Here is a 13,544-nt window from a genome sequence, read left to right on the forward strand (position 1 = left end):
TGCATTATTTCTTTTCTTGATTAATTATTAATATAATAAATGAATGTAGATAGCATATATGCTTATTACTGTACTAGTGTGTCAAAAAGGGTAAATTACAAATACTCCCCCTGAGGTATGGTCAAATTACAAAAACTCACCTCTTGTTTGGATAATTACATCTACCCTTCAACTATGATTTTTTCTTACACCGCCACCCTTATGGTGACAAATTCAACATAATCATCTAGATTCCGTGAAATGTGCTCTTGTTTGTACTCGTTTTGTGTAAAAATACAGTTTCCGATTCATCACAAACTGATATATACAAGCTAAAAATCACATATTATGATCATCTTGCTTCATAATGTAGAGTTTGAATGGGATAAAACGGGCACAAAAGTGATAATATTGCATATAATCTCGAAGATTCCACTAAATTTGAGGAGTTGAGGGGTGGTTGTAAATTATCAAAAAAAAAAAAAAGGGGTGATTGTAATTATCCAAACAAGAGGGGTGTTTTTGTAATTTGACCATACCACAGGGGGGTGTTTGTAATTTACCCCTGCTAAAAACTAAGTACATGATATAAAATGCGAACCGGCCCGCAAACTCACGAATAACTAAAAATGAGTTCATGTTCGACTCGTCAGAAAGTTTGAGCTTTTATTAAGCCGACTTGGCTCATTTACACCCTTGAATAATATTTACCAATTTTGTTTTTTTTTTATTGATTGTTTCAGAAATTAATGGTGGTTGGGAATTGGGATAATTAATTTTCTTGATTTGGAAATATGAGTGGGTGTGTATATATTGCATTGCAGTGCATGTGGAGAATATGGGTCGTGGGGTGGAATATGCTGTGTCGGACCCCACTTGCAATTGGTGCAACCCCAGTTGAAACTCAACTCAGACAATTCCACATTGAATTCACTAGTCTTTAATGGGTTTTAAATTATTTTATTTTAAAACTAATCTTACAAAAATAATCCAAAAATTCAAATCAAATGCCCATATTTGTATCACCGACCAATGACGTCGGCCTTACGTGGGCCACATATTTGTATGTGGCTGCAATTTCCCAAATAGTCGTTTCTCATTGGTTCATATGAAAGCTTTGATACCAATTTTGAAGTGATAGCCAATAGCCATTGGACAACAATTCAGAGTTTTATTTATACAAAAATGATATATGTATGTATATAAATTATATAAATATAACAAAAATGATATGTGCATATAACCGTATTGGAATTTTCGGTACTTCGGATATTTGTACCGTTTATCGTATCGAACTATTCCGTTTGGTACCCTTTTTTACCGATCAATTCAGTTTTTTTTCGGTACGGTACCGGTGAAACCAAACTTATAATTTAGTATTTTAAAAAATGTAAAAAGAATATATTTAAACAAATTAATTTCTTGAATTTGACATTCAGATTTAAATAATCGGTCGTCATAACAAAAGGTGATTATCAATAGAGGCTAATTTGTATATAATTAAAAAAAAATTATCAATGTAAAAGTATTTTACAATTTGTTATAACCTTACATAATTTAAAATAAAAGAAAAAAAATATATTTATTATATATTTCCGTATTCGACACGGTTTGGTATACCGAATATCAATACCGTATACCGGAATTCCAAAAATATTAACCCAATAAAGAACCGAATTTTCAGTTTGGTGTTTGACACGTACCAAATTTTCGATTCGGTAAAGTTCCGTCTGTTTGTGACCAAGTGAATACCCTAATTGAGATGGACAAAACATGCAGAGCATCTGACTACATACCAATTATAACATAACATGTTCAAAATTTTAAGGTCCAATTATAAACTAGGTAAGTAAAAAAAAAAAAAAAAAAAAAAAAACTAAATGAAATGTGAAATGACTAAATTACCCCTGGAGAAATCTCGCTGCATCAAGATATCATGCAAGCAACAGAATCATGTGACAGATAGATAGCACAAGAATTCAAAATAAGTACTTGGTATAGTACAAGTCGAAAGGGTTCGCTTCGAAAAGTGCAGTGGGAACCACGATATGAACAAGACATATATTATTTTCGATGTGGGATCCAATTTTTTTCAGCCACCTTTTTTTTAATTCCATCGCAACGAAAGGGTATGAATTGTTGGTAATCGTGGACTCTCTCATCACCTTCTCTTTTTCCCCCCTCTTGTAAGAAGATATTGCACCTGAGCATTTGCTTTTGTGTGTGGCTCTCTTTCCTTATCCTTAACTAACAACAATTCCAACCCCCTCCCCACCCCCCCTCTTTAGCTACATATGTGTTCAATAGATTCAACTATTCATTTCGTTCCCTCAGCATATTCGTTGCATATCTGATCATATAATAATGTCTAAACACGAAAATGGCGTCCCGGAAAATCACCAGCCTTGGCCGGAGTTTAAGTTACCTGAGTTGCTGAGCAGCGACACCTTAAGAGATCTTCATGCGGCCATCGAGAGCGACTGGGATTTACTCCGGCGGTCGGCCTGCCAGACTGCTGCCGGGAGAGCATTGTGGAGGCAGGTGATCCGGGACCCGCTGGCTGAGCTTTTTGCCGGGGAGACGTACCTGAAGAATATTTACGAGAAGATTAAGAAAGATAAGCTTAACAATGCCAAGGAAATTTCTGGGGTGATTTTAGCTGTTCGGACACTTTGGTTCGATTCGAAACTCGAGGCGGCTCTGAGCTCCGTCGATGGTGGAGGATCTCAGGTTGTTCTGCTAGGTGCAGGTAAGTATAATTCAATTTTTCGAGTGTTAATTAAGCAACATTTAAATATGCTTTCTATAATAACAATTACATGTCTACAATTTTGAAAAATTGCGAAAAACACGTCCAAATAATTTAAGCACGATTATAGTCACTAATCCCGAAATAATAAAAAAAAAATAGAAACAAATATTTTTTTCCAAGGCCCTACCTATCGATCCTCTACTTCTACTTCCCGGTTAGAAAATGTGGAGCAGACATAAAAATTGCATAGTGTCCATTTTCTACGGACTCAAATTCGACCCGAAATCCTAACTATCAAGTATACTAGCTATATTTACAACAAAAAATCAAATATTCTTAATTTATTTAGGAAAAGAAAAACAAAAACAGATATATAAATAGATAGATATTTAAGAATTTATCTCACACATACAGGAATGGATGCAAGATCGTACCGCTTAAGCTGCTTGAAAGAAAGCAGCGTATTCGAGGTCGATTTCCCCGAAGTACTGCAAGCAAAAGCCACCATTCTAGAAGCAGCAGCAAATTCGAGCGAGGAGCACCACCACCCAATCATGACGGCAAAATCGCTGACAAGAGTGGCAGCTGACCTGGCAGAAGACGATTGGCTCGAAAAGCTCCAAACGTCGGGATTCGAGCCCAAGAAGAGCACAGTCTGGATATTGGAAGGAATCCTGTACTACCTCTCCCACGCGCACGCAGCTGAAGTACTCAACATCATTGCAGAGAAATGCAACCTCACCAAAACAGTGCTCTTGGCTGACTTCATGAACAAGCAAGCCACCACGTTATCGAGCTCCACTTTTCGATTCTACTGTGATTGGCCGGACCAACTGCTGCCTTCGATTGGATTCGCAGATGTTACTCTTTCGCAGATTGGAGATCCCGATGCGCATTTTGGGTTGTTACAAGATCCGATGAATTTGTTCAATAAGCTGAGGAACTTGCCTCGAACGGTACAGATTCACCCGGACGACGGGACGCCTTGCGGGCGGTTGTATTTGTTGCAGGCTTCTGGTTCGCCCAATCAAACTGCTTCATGAGGCCAGGTAGCGGATAGTGCATATATATGCTATATACATATCAACTTCCGGCTTTTTTTTACATTTTATAGGCGTTAGGTATTGTTTCGTGTGACAACACAATAATAAAGTTTATAATTCCATTACGAGATCAAATATGAGGGGGGAAAACATCAGATACCTTACCTTGGTGTTTTCAGCTGTAAATATTCTTTCGGGGTACATATAGAATTCTTTATGCAGATTCCTTATTTCACATATAAATTTCTTTTGCTATTGCATCTTAAAAAAATCCTTACTATAAAAAAGAACCAAAAGAAACGGCTAGCTGAAAAAAGATTTACGAATACACTTCAAAGTACAAAGACACCATTTCATCGTTAAATCTCGTAAATGATACTAAAATAAACAGTCATTATTCAGCTTGCAGGAATACTTTTAAATGTTTTTCACGATATACATGACCTTTCCTGCAATTCAGAAGCCCGTCGCATTCAATTATCTAAGTGCAATGTTTATTAGACAACCTCTAAAAAGTGGATGGTGATAGTTTGATGGTCTTGGTATGTATGAATTTTTCAATCGAAGATGTAATAGAAATAATTTTCAGCATTGCATAGGCAAATTAAACGCAATCTTCTTACCTCATTTATGCGTGCAAGAAATATCGACGAAGATTCAGCTTCTTTGTTATTACAAAGCAGCTTGTATATCATTTTTAAATCAACTGCATTTCCAGGAAGTTAAAAGTAATGTTTGTGGAAAATGTACAAAAAAATGATATTTCTCATTCTTAATTCACAGACACGAAATATTAAGCAATTAGCAGATGAAGCAGAAAGAGAAACTAACGACTCGAAATTTTAGTACAACCAAAATAATTGACATATATGATAAAAAAATGGTGAAGTCAACACTATTTTTTAAGTCGCTTACATCATCACATGATCGAGGCTGTTTACCTTAGAGAACTAATGTCTAGTACTGCCATAGATGTCTCCCATCTCTCGAAACAATGCACAAGAATGGCAATCAACAACGTTGGTATATATTAATTACGAAAACGGCATCTATTTTACGACTCGTTCGTTTACATCTCCAAAAAGATTGTGGTTAAAACCTTTATGCCGGAATTATAGAGATCAAATTTGGAGGCAGTCCTTGATTCCCTGCTCCAAGTTGTTCAGTGAAGATATTGTATCATTAAGTGCATCCGCAACTCTTTGCCTGCATCACAAACGACAAGAGAACAAAATCGAGAGTCAAAAATAGCATATGGATATACAAAAAAAAAAAACACAAACTACTTGGTTAGTTATTTGAATTAGAAAGCTACTCGGGTAGGCTTAATATACCTGTTTGAAGTAAGTTCGATACCTCTTTCCCTTACCATGCCGTTGAGAGAAGAAAATGATCTGCAATTCAAAATCAAATAAATTAGCCATTGAATATAATGGGCCAGTGACACGATTTAAAGTATCTAATAGCAACAGCAAGCTAGAAAAGTACCTTATGAGATCATCGAGCTTGGCTTCAGCTTCTAACTTGATTGGATCTTTTTCATCAAGCAAAGACGATGCATTTTTTACAATCAAACGGAATGTGCAGACCTAAAAGATAGTATACGAAAGTCAGATGACAAAAGTAACTCATTCGGGAGCCGATACAATTCATGAATAAGTTTCGACTTTCTCCATTGTCTTTTATTCATCCGCTTTTTCTTGACTAATATTGTGATTCAAAATCTAATAAAATCTCAAATTCTACTGCAGCTTCAGTTAAACTAAACCTCGTTACTTCTTAGCATGCAGATCAATTTCAAATTCTACTTTACACAAACAGATCAAGAACATATTTCACTTTAACACATCACACATAGAATTATAGATCATAATCAATCTCTTGGTATTATTATAACTAAGATCAACTTGATTAACATAACAGATTGAAGAGTACACAGAAGTTAGAACGTCTGTAATTAGTCCTACGAAATGTTACAGACGTAACATAATGCCGGATAACAAAGAAATTTAATTAGCTTATAAATAGTTGTGCAAATGCAATCTCATCGCTATTATATTAGTATGATTAGCTGATTACCTCCACTCCGGTGGTGGATTGGAACTCGACGAAAGAATTCCTATCGAGAGGAACACAATCTCTAGCGGCAGACACTAACAACTTTTGAACTTCCGCCAAGTCATCTTCGCCAAACTCGGCCTCACTTTTCTTCACTACACCACAAATTGCATTCGCTTTGTACTAAATTAAAATTAAAGTACTAACTCCTGAACAAATAACCAATTGTCAAAATAATCGAAGCGAAAAAAAAAGGCGAAAAAAAGTTACTTAGTACGAGATAAGCAGATTGAAGTATGTTGCGAGATCCATCGACCGGAGCTAAGAGAAATTTGTAGGTCTTCTTCTTTTGCTCTTTCAGCCATTCCTTCGGTCCTGCTAAATCAAATTTCAGAAGCAAATAATGAGAAAATTCAGTTACACAAATTAGGGCAGATTGAAACGAAGGAGATGAGAGGAAATTGAGTACAGATTCCGATTGAGAATGCGGAGGCGAGCGGTGGCTGGAGGAGAGAAGGGAGGAGCGGGGTGATGATTGACGAGAGCAAAACGGCTGCGTTTCGGCGGGAGATTGGGTTTATATCGTAGGACGAGCTGTGGGGATAGTGAGACGGCGGTGAACTACGAGAATTTAGCGGCGGCTGAGCGGCGGAAGACGGGGCGGGGGTGGAGGAGATTAGGGAGGTGAGGAATTTCGACATGGTGGTTGTGTGGCTTAACGGTAAAGATGATGGGTATCAGAATCCGAATTGCAATTGAAAATCATTAAAAAGAAAAGGGAAAATTACAACCAATTCAAATTGCGAGATTTGCATAAGGCAGCGACTATTTGCAATTACAAATTTACTTAGGGCAAGACCAAATTAATTTTTTTTATCAAATTAGTATAAAAAGACTATAATAACCTTAATAAAATACAAACAAAATAAAAATTCTTTTATTAAATATTTACGTTTGCAAGACCAATTTAAAAAAGAAAAATTAATAAAAAAGAATGAAAAAGCAAATCGAAAAACGAGAATTGAAAAACGAGGAGGAGGGAAGAAGGGAAGAAAAAAAAAATTCAATTGCAGCACTCTCGCCGCCGCCCTTCGTCGTCGCCCCGCCGCCGTCGCCGTCGCCACCTCCCCCGTTGCCGTTGCAGTCGACAAACACTAGAAATATCCAATGTCGCCGTTGCAGTCGTCACCGTTGATCGTTTTTTCTCGTTTTTCACACCTCATTTCACGTACAAAAAATTCGACGTGTACAGGTTGAAATATGCTCCGAATATCGACACACTAGTGTCGAAATATGCACCGAATATCGACACCAGAATGTCGAAAAATTCAATAAAATCGACAGTAAAAGAGTGTCGATTTATGTTGAAATTTTCGACGATAGTGTGTCGATATTCGGAGCATATTTCGACCTGTACACGTCGAATTTTTTGTACGTGAAATGAGGTGCGAAAAACGAGAAAAACGATCACAAAGTACAATATTTCTTACCTCTTTGTGTTCTTCGACCTTGGAATCCTCCATATTTATGTCTTGTGTATCCATAATGTCATTCTTTTCAAGTTTTAGTAAGATTTGAGGGTTTTGTGTGATGAGGGTTTTGGGGAATATGGAATATTTTTTTGTGGAAAAAGGTGTGTAAAATGAGTGTGGAGAAGAAGATGTTGGGGTTTTGTTGGGGGAGTGAGTTCCCTCCCGTTTTTTCCTTTTTTTTTATTCCTTTTTTTTTTTGTTTTTTTTGTCTTGCAATAGCAATTAGCCTAATTTGAATTAATAATATCTAAATTAATATTGGGGTTATATTTGTAATTTTCAGTCTTGATCTTAGTAAGTTTATTTATATTTTGGTCTTGCATGAAGTAATGTCTTGCACTTAGTAATTTTCGTCTTGCATATATTAGTTGCCTTTGCATAATTACGAGCACTCTTTAACTATGTATTTTTTTACAAAAATATCCTTCTAGTTGATAAATCTATGGGAGTTTATTCGATAAAATTATTCAAAAAATTGTGGTATGCCATTTTAGTTCGAATAAACCAAATTTTATTAAAAATATTTAAAATTTTGATTATTTTTTATTTATTTTTAATTAATTTTAAATATATATATATATATATATATATATATATATATATATATATATATATATATATATATATATATATATATATATATATATATATATATATATATATATATATATATATATATATATATATATATATATATATATATATATATAAGATAAAATCGAATATCACACCGAGTTAACGGTTCGGTAATCGGCATGTACAAATTTTCGTTCGGTTCGATTCGGTCAATAAACCGATCAAATGAACACCCTATGTAAATTTGATAATGTAAGGCTGAACGTGTAAGAAAATATAGCTGAGAGGAATGGTTGTAAGTAAGCAAACAATAGAGATTTTTTCGTAATTTGACCTTACCTTAGGGGCGTGACCGTAATTTGCCCAAACGGAAATAAAATATCGCTGGGATCGAACCCACCGTCCGTCATTTTTGGCTCAACTGTTTGTCTCAAATAGACTCGACCACCGGTTGGATCTAATCTGGAATCGGCCCGAACCCACCTCGTTGACCGAGGACCCGAAATCGAACCCGAAATTGCATGGGTCGGTTTCGATTCTTGTATTTGGGGACCCGAGACCCGACATGCCTGCCCGGCAGGTCGACCTGAGGATCCGGACCTGAGGAACCGACCCGAGGTCGGGCCACCCCAATTAATTTTGTTTTTTTTTTTTTAATTTTGAACCCGACCTAGACCCGGATCCGCCGCCGATCCCCACGGGTATGTTTTGGGTCCCTCAAATGTAGGACTCGGACCCGAACTCGACCCATCTGTAGTCGTATCTAGGCCCAAATGTAAATAGGTCTAGTAGAGATCCTTAGAGGATTCTATAATACTTTCCTTAGTAGATATTTTGTAGGAATTATTTGAAATGCTCTAGTGAACAACTCTTAGATTCTATAATACTTGCCTTAGTAGATATTTTGTAGGATTTTTTTGAAATGTTATAGTGAACTTTTTGAAATGTTATAGTGAACAACTCTTAGCTCTTATAACAAATAAACATCCACCATTCATTGAGGAGGTGACGTAGTAGAAATAGGAGTAGCCAGTTCTTTTGTAACCATCCAAAAAATCCAAGTATGCTTATTGGAAATCGGACCACTACTTTCTCCCAGTCTTGTTTTTCTCTAGAAAAACTAGAAATCATAGAAATGAATATGAATATGGCGAAGAAGTTCTACGAATACGAAGAACATAAATCTAAGTATGATTATCGGAAATCGGACCACTACTTTCTCCCAGTCTTGTTTTTCTCTAGAAAAACTAGAAATCATGTGTACGCGATCCGACACTGTATTCAGTGTATAGTCTTCTCCAATGACTAAAAAAAATTCTTAGGTGTAATTTATTATTGGGTTTTAAAATTAAAATTAAAACTATTAAATTATTAAAATAAATATTCCGTCAAAAAGAGGAAAAAAAAAATCATTTTCGAATTCATTCTTGATTTTATTTAGATTTATTTTAGAGAGAGATTTATTTTTTTATGAACATTAACAGTGACATTTTTTATGAACAAATTTTAAATTTATATTTTTCCTTTTCGTTAAATCATGAACATATATTGTATACAAACTAGCAAACATATATTGTATACAAACTAGCAATTTTTATAGATCACGCGTATAATTCATTTATTTTAGGTCGAATGTTAAAAGAAACATAGAACTCCAATAATATATGTTCATTTAGCTATGGTGAAATTCATTTAGAGTTTGAAAATAAATTAATTATCTCAATTTTTGTAATAGAAATTAAAAGAAAAAATTGTATTAAATGATGAGTTGGGAGATTACAGAGTGTCATTTTAAGAATCTCTAAAATCACAAATCAATCATAAATGACAGTATTAGGGGATTGAGTTTAGCATTGGAGAACAGCACAATCGAAACTTAGCTTGACAGTCGGCACACTAACCAGCACAATCGAAACTTAGCATATTGAAAGTCGGCACACTAACCAAGACAAGGTAAATTATTACAAACAGGGAAATCATGTCCCCGGAAACGGCAAAAGGGGCACGAATTGCTCTTGATAAACCACCGAACAATGCAATGGTAATGAAAAGCATGACCGCAAGGAAGAACAGAAACCCGAGATCCCACGGTGGGATTCCGCAAGCAAATCGAACACATCTCCATAAGACTCAACCCTTGATCAACACCTTCAACCCTAATCTTTGCTAAATAAAACATCAAAAAATCCCTAAGCCTAGGGTGGATACTCTTGTGCAGCTCATCGTTCCTACCGGAATGGTTCGCCCAGAGGTAAACCGGATACATGAACTCCGCCCTAATCGCCCTATCGTACGCCTCTTCAGCTGTTTCTCTCTCTAGCTGCACCGTGCAAATGTCCAAATCCACCACCACCGGAAAAAAGAATTCTTCGGGATTATCAGCCGCCCACCGTATGGCGAAATCAATTGCCCCCTGAAGCATAGATTCGATTTCTTCCTCGGAGATAATCCAGTATTCCTGTAGCCTGATACCCATCCAGGTAACTAGGTAGCTTCTCAGGAACCCTACACCCTCACTTTCGTATACAATTACATCGAAAGCTTCCGACCCCATCACATCGTCTTCTTCATCTTCAAACTTTTTCTTTAGCATGAAATTTGTTCTGATCTCGAAAAAATAGAACTTTCTCTCACGGTTGTAAAAATCGGTCGGAAACTCGTCATAGTTCACCCGAAAACGATAACGATATTCGTGCCCAAGTATCTCAGACATCCTCCCTGAGTTATTTTCCATAAGACAATTAGGGTTCTACAGAACATAAAAAAGGCGATTTATATAATATATATATATATAATTGGAAAGTTAGAATTTGAATATGATTATAACTCCTATACATGATGATTGATACTGTACAAGGAAAAATTCCAAAGTTGTAAAAATACGTACTTTATTTATAAGTAAATTGCACGTGCGAATAGTAAAAGAACAAGAGTAAACTACAAAAAAGTACCCTGTGTAATATCCAAATAGTAAAAATCCCCCTGTAATAAATAAACTAGCAAAATCCCCCTGTGAAATTTAGTCAAAGGCAAAAAACCCCCCAGTTGACTTAAGCGTGGCTCACTCGCGGGTTGCGCGACTGGTAGTAGGTTTTTGGACATGAAATGACGAAATTGACCCTAAAAATGTATTTATATGTATATATTTTTTCCTTTTAATTTGATTGTTTAGAAATTAAAATATTGATAAAAACTAGTAAATAATTAAATTTAAAAATTATTAAAAATTTATTAATCAAATTAAGTATAGATTTTTTTTTAAATACATAATAACGGAATTTAAATTTTCTTTTGATGTAGCAATAATTTAAAATATATACAAAAATTATGTGAGAATAAAAATAAAAATAAATTAAAGACCCCATTATACATTTATTATTAAGATATAACAAAAATAAAATAATTAAAATATTTAAAAAATATAAGAATTTATTAATTGCAAAATCCCGAGGGTTTTTGTGTCTTTTTATATGAAGTCAACACTCAAATGATAAATGGGCTGAGTGTGCTATTTAAATAATTTCACAGGGGGTTTTTGCTAGTTTATTTATCATAAGGGGTTTTTCGCTATTTAGAGATTATACATGGATACTTTTTGCAGTTTACTCAAAAGAACAAAATAAGTACAAGTAAATAAATAGCTATAAAAATAATAATAACATAATCAAAATTTGGGCTTGCTCTTGAGTGCTGAGTTATTTGCGCTGGAAATTTTCTCTATCCATAGCAATTGCGTTCCCCCGATAAATCCATGTTTTTTCAGTATATAGACAAACAGGGCCAGTCCCGAGTTTTCCGGCGCCCCGGGCGATACCATCGACCTACTATTATTTGTATGGGTGGCATTGGTAGGGATACCGAAGTTTTTGACCATTACCGTATACCAACCGTTAAGTTATGGTAATGAAAAGTTTCGTACTATTACCATACTGAAACATTCGGTATACCGTTATTTGGTATACCGTTACTTTTGGTACGATACCATGGTACATGGTATTCTACCATTATCACGTATTAAGCTAAAATTTGATATAAAAAAAAATCTTGTCATTTTTACCTGCAAATGAATTTCGCAATATATAAATTTATATTATCTTAACGTCTTCATACATTTATTGAGCCAAACATTACAATTAATTTGACGACGTGATATATATTGATTAGAAGAAAAAAAAGAAAAAAAAAAATACATGTAGTTTGAGAAAAATCGGAAAATTGACTTGTAATAAAATAAAGTATTAGAAATATTTTTTTTATAAAGTTATAAATATTATGGTATAGAAAATAAAGGAAACAAAAAAGAAATAGAAAATATACTATAATAGTAGGTATGGTACAATATTACCATGGTATTGAGAATGCAATACCATTACCGTACCAACCATTTGCGATACGGTACCAATACCGTATTAGACGTTGATCCTACAAAAGGAAACATTAGACGATCATCATTGTCGTCATAGTTTTGGTAATTTGCAGTAGTTTGATAGAAAAACTAGAAAAATATTTAAATTTGTTTGTTTATTTGCTGTATTTTGAAGAGGTTTGATTATAGCTAGAAACAAAAAGTTTCAAAGAATTTTTTGGAGATGCGGGGGATCGAACCCCGTGCCTCTCGCATGCAAAGCGAGCGCTCTACCATTTGAGCTACATCCCCAACTCAGAAGGGAAGCCACTCAATATCAGAGCCAGGTTTCGATCCTGGGACCTGTGGGTTATGGGCCCACCACGCTTCCGCTGCGCCACTCTGATTTGTTGATTAATTATAGCTTTGTACAGATATATCTTTATGTAAAACTTCTCATTTTCTTCACCAAGTTAGAACTATGAAATTGTTTGGAAATTGGAACAATACTTTTCAAATATGTTACAGGGTCGATTATTGAACATTATGATGTCATAGATCACATCCAAAAGAACTCCTGAAATTAAATCAAATAAGAAAAGGAAGGAAAATATCCATCAACATACAAAAAAACTCCTGAAATATTTTAAAACAGCCCCAACACTTTCAAAGATACATATTATGCACCCCAATAGCACTCAAATAAGCGCCACTCTTTCCGAAAAATCCGACAATCTTGCCATCGCAGCCTTTCGAAGAAGTGAAGAATGTGCCAATCTCATTTCCCGATGGACCGTATTTGAACTTGTTAGTATGAAATGTGATCGATCTCATCACACTAACACCGCCCGTAATCCCTTCTATAGGGCCATGAAAACCTTCAATCCCGACTAAATATTCGCCACCGTCGACATCAATCTCAATCTGCAAAAACATATAAAACCCCAAATAAATATAAACATGGCTAACTTTTTTAACGTAAAAAACACGAAAAAAAGGCTAACTTTTTTCACGATATCTCCGCCCAAACAGCCATGCATGGGCGACCAAATAGTAGTGCCGTCTTTCTTCACATACAGAAACTGGACCGCAGATATTGCATTTGTGTGAATACATTCATGCACGTGAACTTTTTTTACTTCAGAAAAGACCCCATCGTCAAATTCCCTCCCCTCGAGCCCGCCCCACGGTCCAGGACTTCGGACAAATACGCCCTTGTTGATTAGATTTTGGAGACGAAGCTTCATCAAATTTTCCAC

At 35.3% G+C, this 13,544-nt stretch overlaps 3 protein-coding genes and 2 non-coding genes across 5 annotated transcripts in view; 1 reads left to right on the plus strand and 4 right to left on the minus strand.

Annotated features, from left to right (window-relative positions):
- The first annotated feature begins 1,943 nt into the window (after window positions 1-1,943).
- Window positions 1,944-3,960, plus strand: LOC105966002 (Leucine carboxyl methyltransferase). Its single transcript, XM_012990548.2, has 2 exons — window positions 1,944-2,728; window positions 3,146-3,960. The coding sequence occupies exons 1-2, from the start codon at window positions 2,344-2,346 to the stop codon at window positions 3,772-3,774; spliced, it is 1,014 nt and encodes a 337-aa protein (XP_012846002.1). The 5' UTR covers window positions 1,944-2,343; the 3' UTR covers window positions 3,775-3,960.
- A 654-nt stretch (window positions 3,961-4,614) lies between these two features.
- LOC105966012 (plasma membrane fusion protein) lies at window positions 4,615-6,634 on the minus strand. Its single transcript, XM_012990557.2, has 6 exons — window positions 6,302-6,634; window positions 6,103-6,210; window positions 5,854-5,987; window positions 5,263-5,363; window positions 5,109-5,168; window positions 4,615-4,980 (listed from the first exon to the last, which is right to left on the minus strand). The coding sequence occupies exons 1-6, from the start codon at window positions 6,531-6,533 to the stop codon at window positions 4,896-4,898; spliced, it is 720 nt and encodes a 239-aa protein (XP_012846011.2). The 5' UTR covers window positions 6,534-6,634; the 3' UTR covers window positions 4,615-4,895.
- Window positions 6,635-12,524: 5,890 nt separating this feature from the next.
- Window positions 12,525-12,597, minus strand: TRNAA-UGC (transfer RNA alanine (anticodon UGC)). The gene has a single exon. It is a non-coding gene; the product is annotated as a tRNA-Ala (tRNA).
- Window positions 12,598-12,620: 23 nt separating this feature from the next.
- TRNAM-CAU (transfer RNA methionine (anticodon CAU)) lies at window positions 12,621-12,692 on the minus strand. The gene has a single exon. It is a non-coding gene; the product is annotated as a tRNA-Met (tRNA).
- A 127-nt stretch (window positions 12,693-12,819) lies between these two features.
- The window catches only part of LOC148771907 (agglutinin-like), a 2,121-nt gene continuing 1,396 nt past the window's right edge, over window positions 12,820-13,544 (minus strand). The window contains exons 3-4 of the mRNA XM_088815632.1: window positions 13,290-13,526; window positions 12,820-13,209 (exon numbers count right to left, since the gene is read on the minus strand). Coding sequence (XP_088671758.1) covers window positions 12,952-13,209; window positions 13,290-13,526 — 495 coding nt within the window. The 3' untranslated portion in view covers window positions 12,820-12,951. The remainder of the gene's footprint in view (window positions 13,210-13,289; window positions 13,527-13,544) is intronic.

This window comes from Erythranthe guttata, chromosome 3, assembly GCF_056151865.1.
Source record: "Erythranthe guttata isolate IM_541 chromosome 3, IM_541, whole genome shotgun sequence".
Lineage (NCBI taxonomy): Eukaryota > Viridiplantae > Streptophyta > Magnoliopsida > Lamiales > Phrymaceae > Erythranthe > Erythranthe guttata.

Coding starts and splice junctions, on each gene's coding strand:
- LOC105966002 (XM_012990548.2), top strand. CDS start 2,344: ATGTCTAAACACGAAAATGGCGTCCCGGAAAATCACCAGCCTTGGCCG. Junction 2,729..3,145: donor GGTTGTTCTGCTAGGTGCAG/GTAAGTATAATT, acceptor TCACACATACAG/GAATGGATGCAAGATCGTAC.
- LOC105966012 (XM_012990557.2), bottom strand. CDS start 6,533: ATGTCGAAATTCCTCACCTCCCTAATCTCCTCCACCCCCGCCCCGTCT. Junction 5,988..6,102: donor ATCTGCTTATCTCGTACTAA/GTAACTTTTTTT, acceptor TTTGTGGTGTAG/TGAAGAAAAGTGAGGCCGAG. Junction 4,981..5,108: donor ATCGAACTTACTTCAAACAG/GTATATTAAGCC, acceptor TTTGTGATGCAG/GCAAAGAGTTGCGGATGCAC.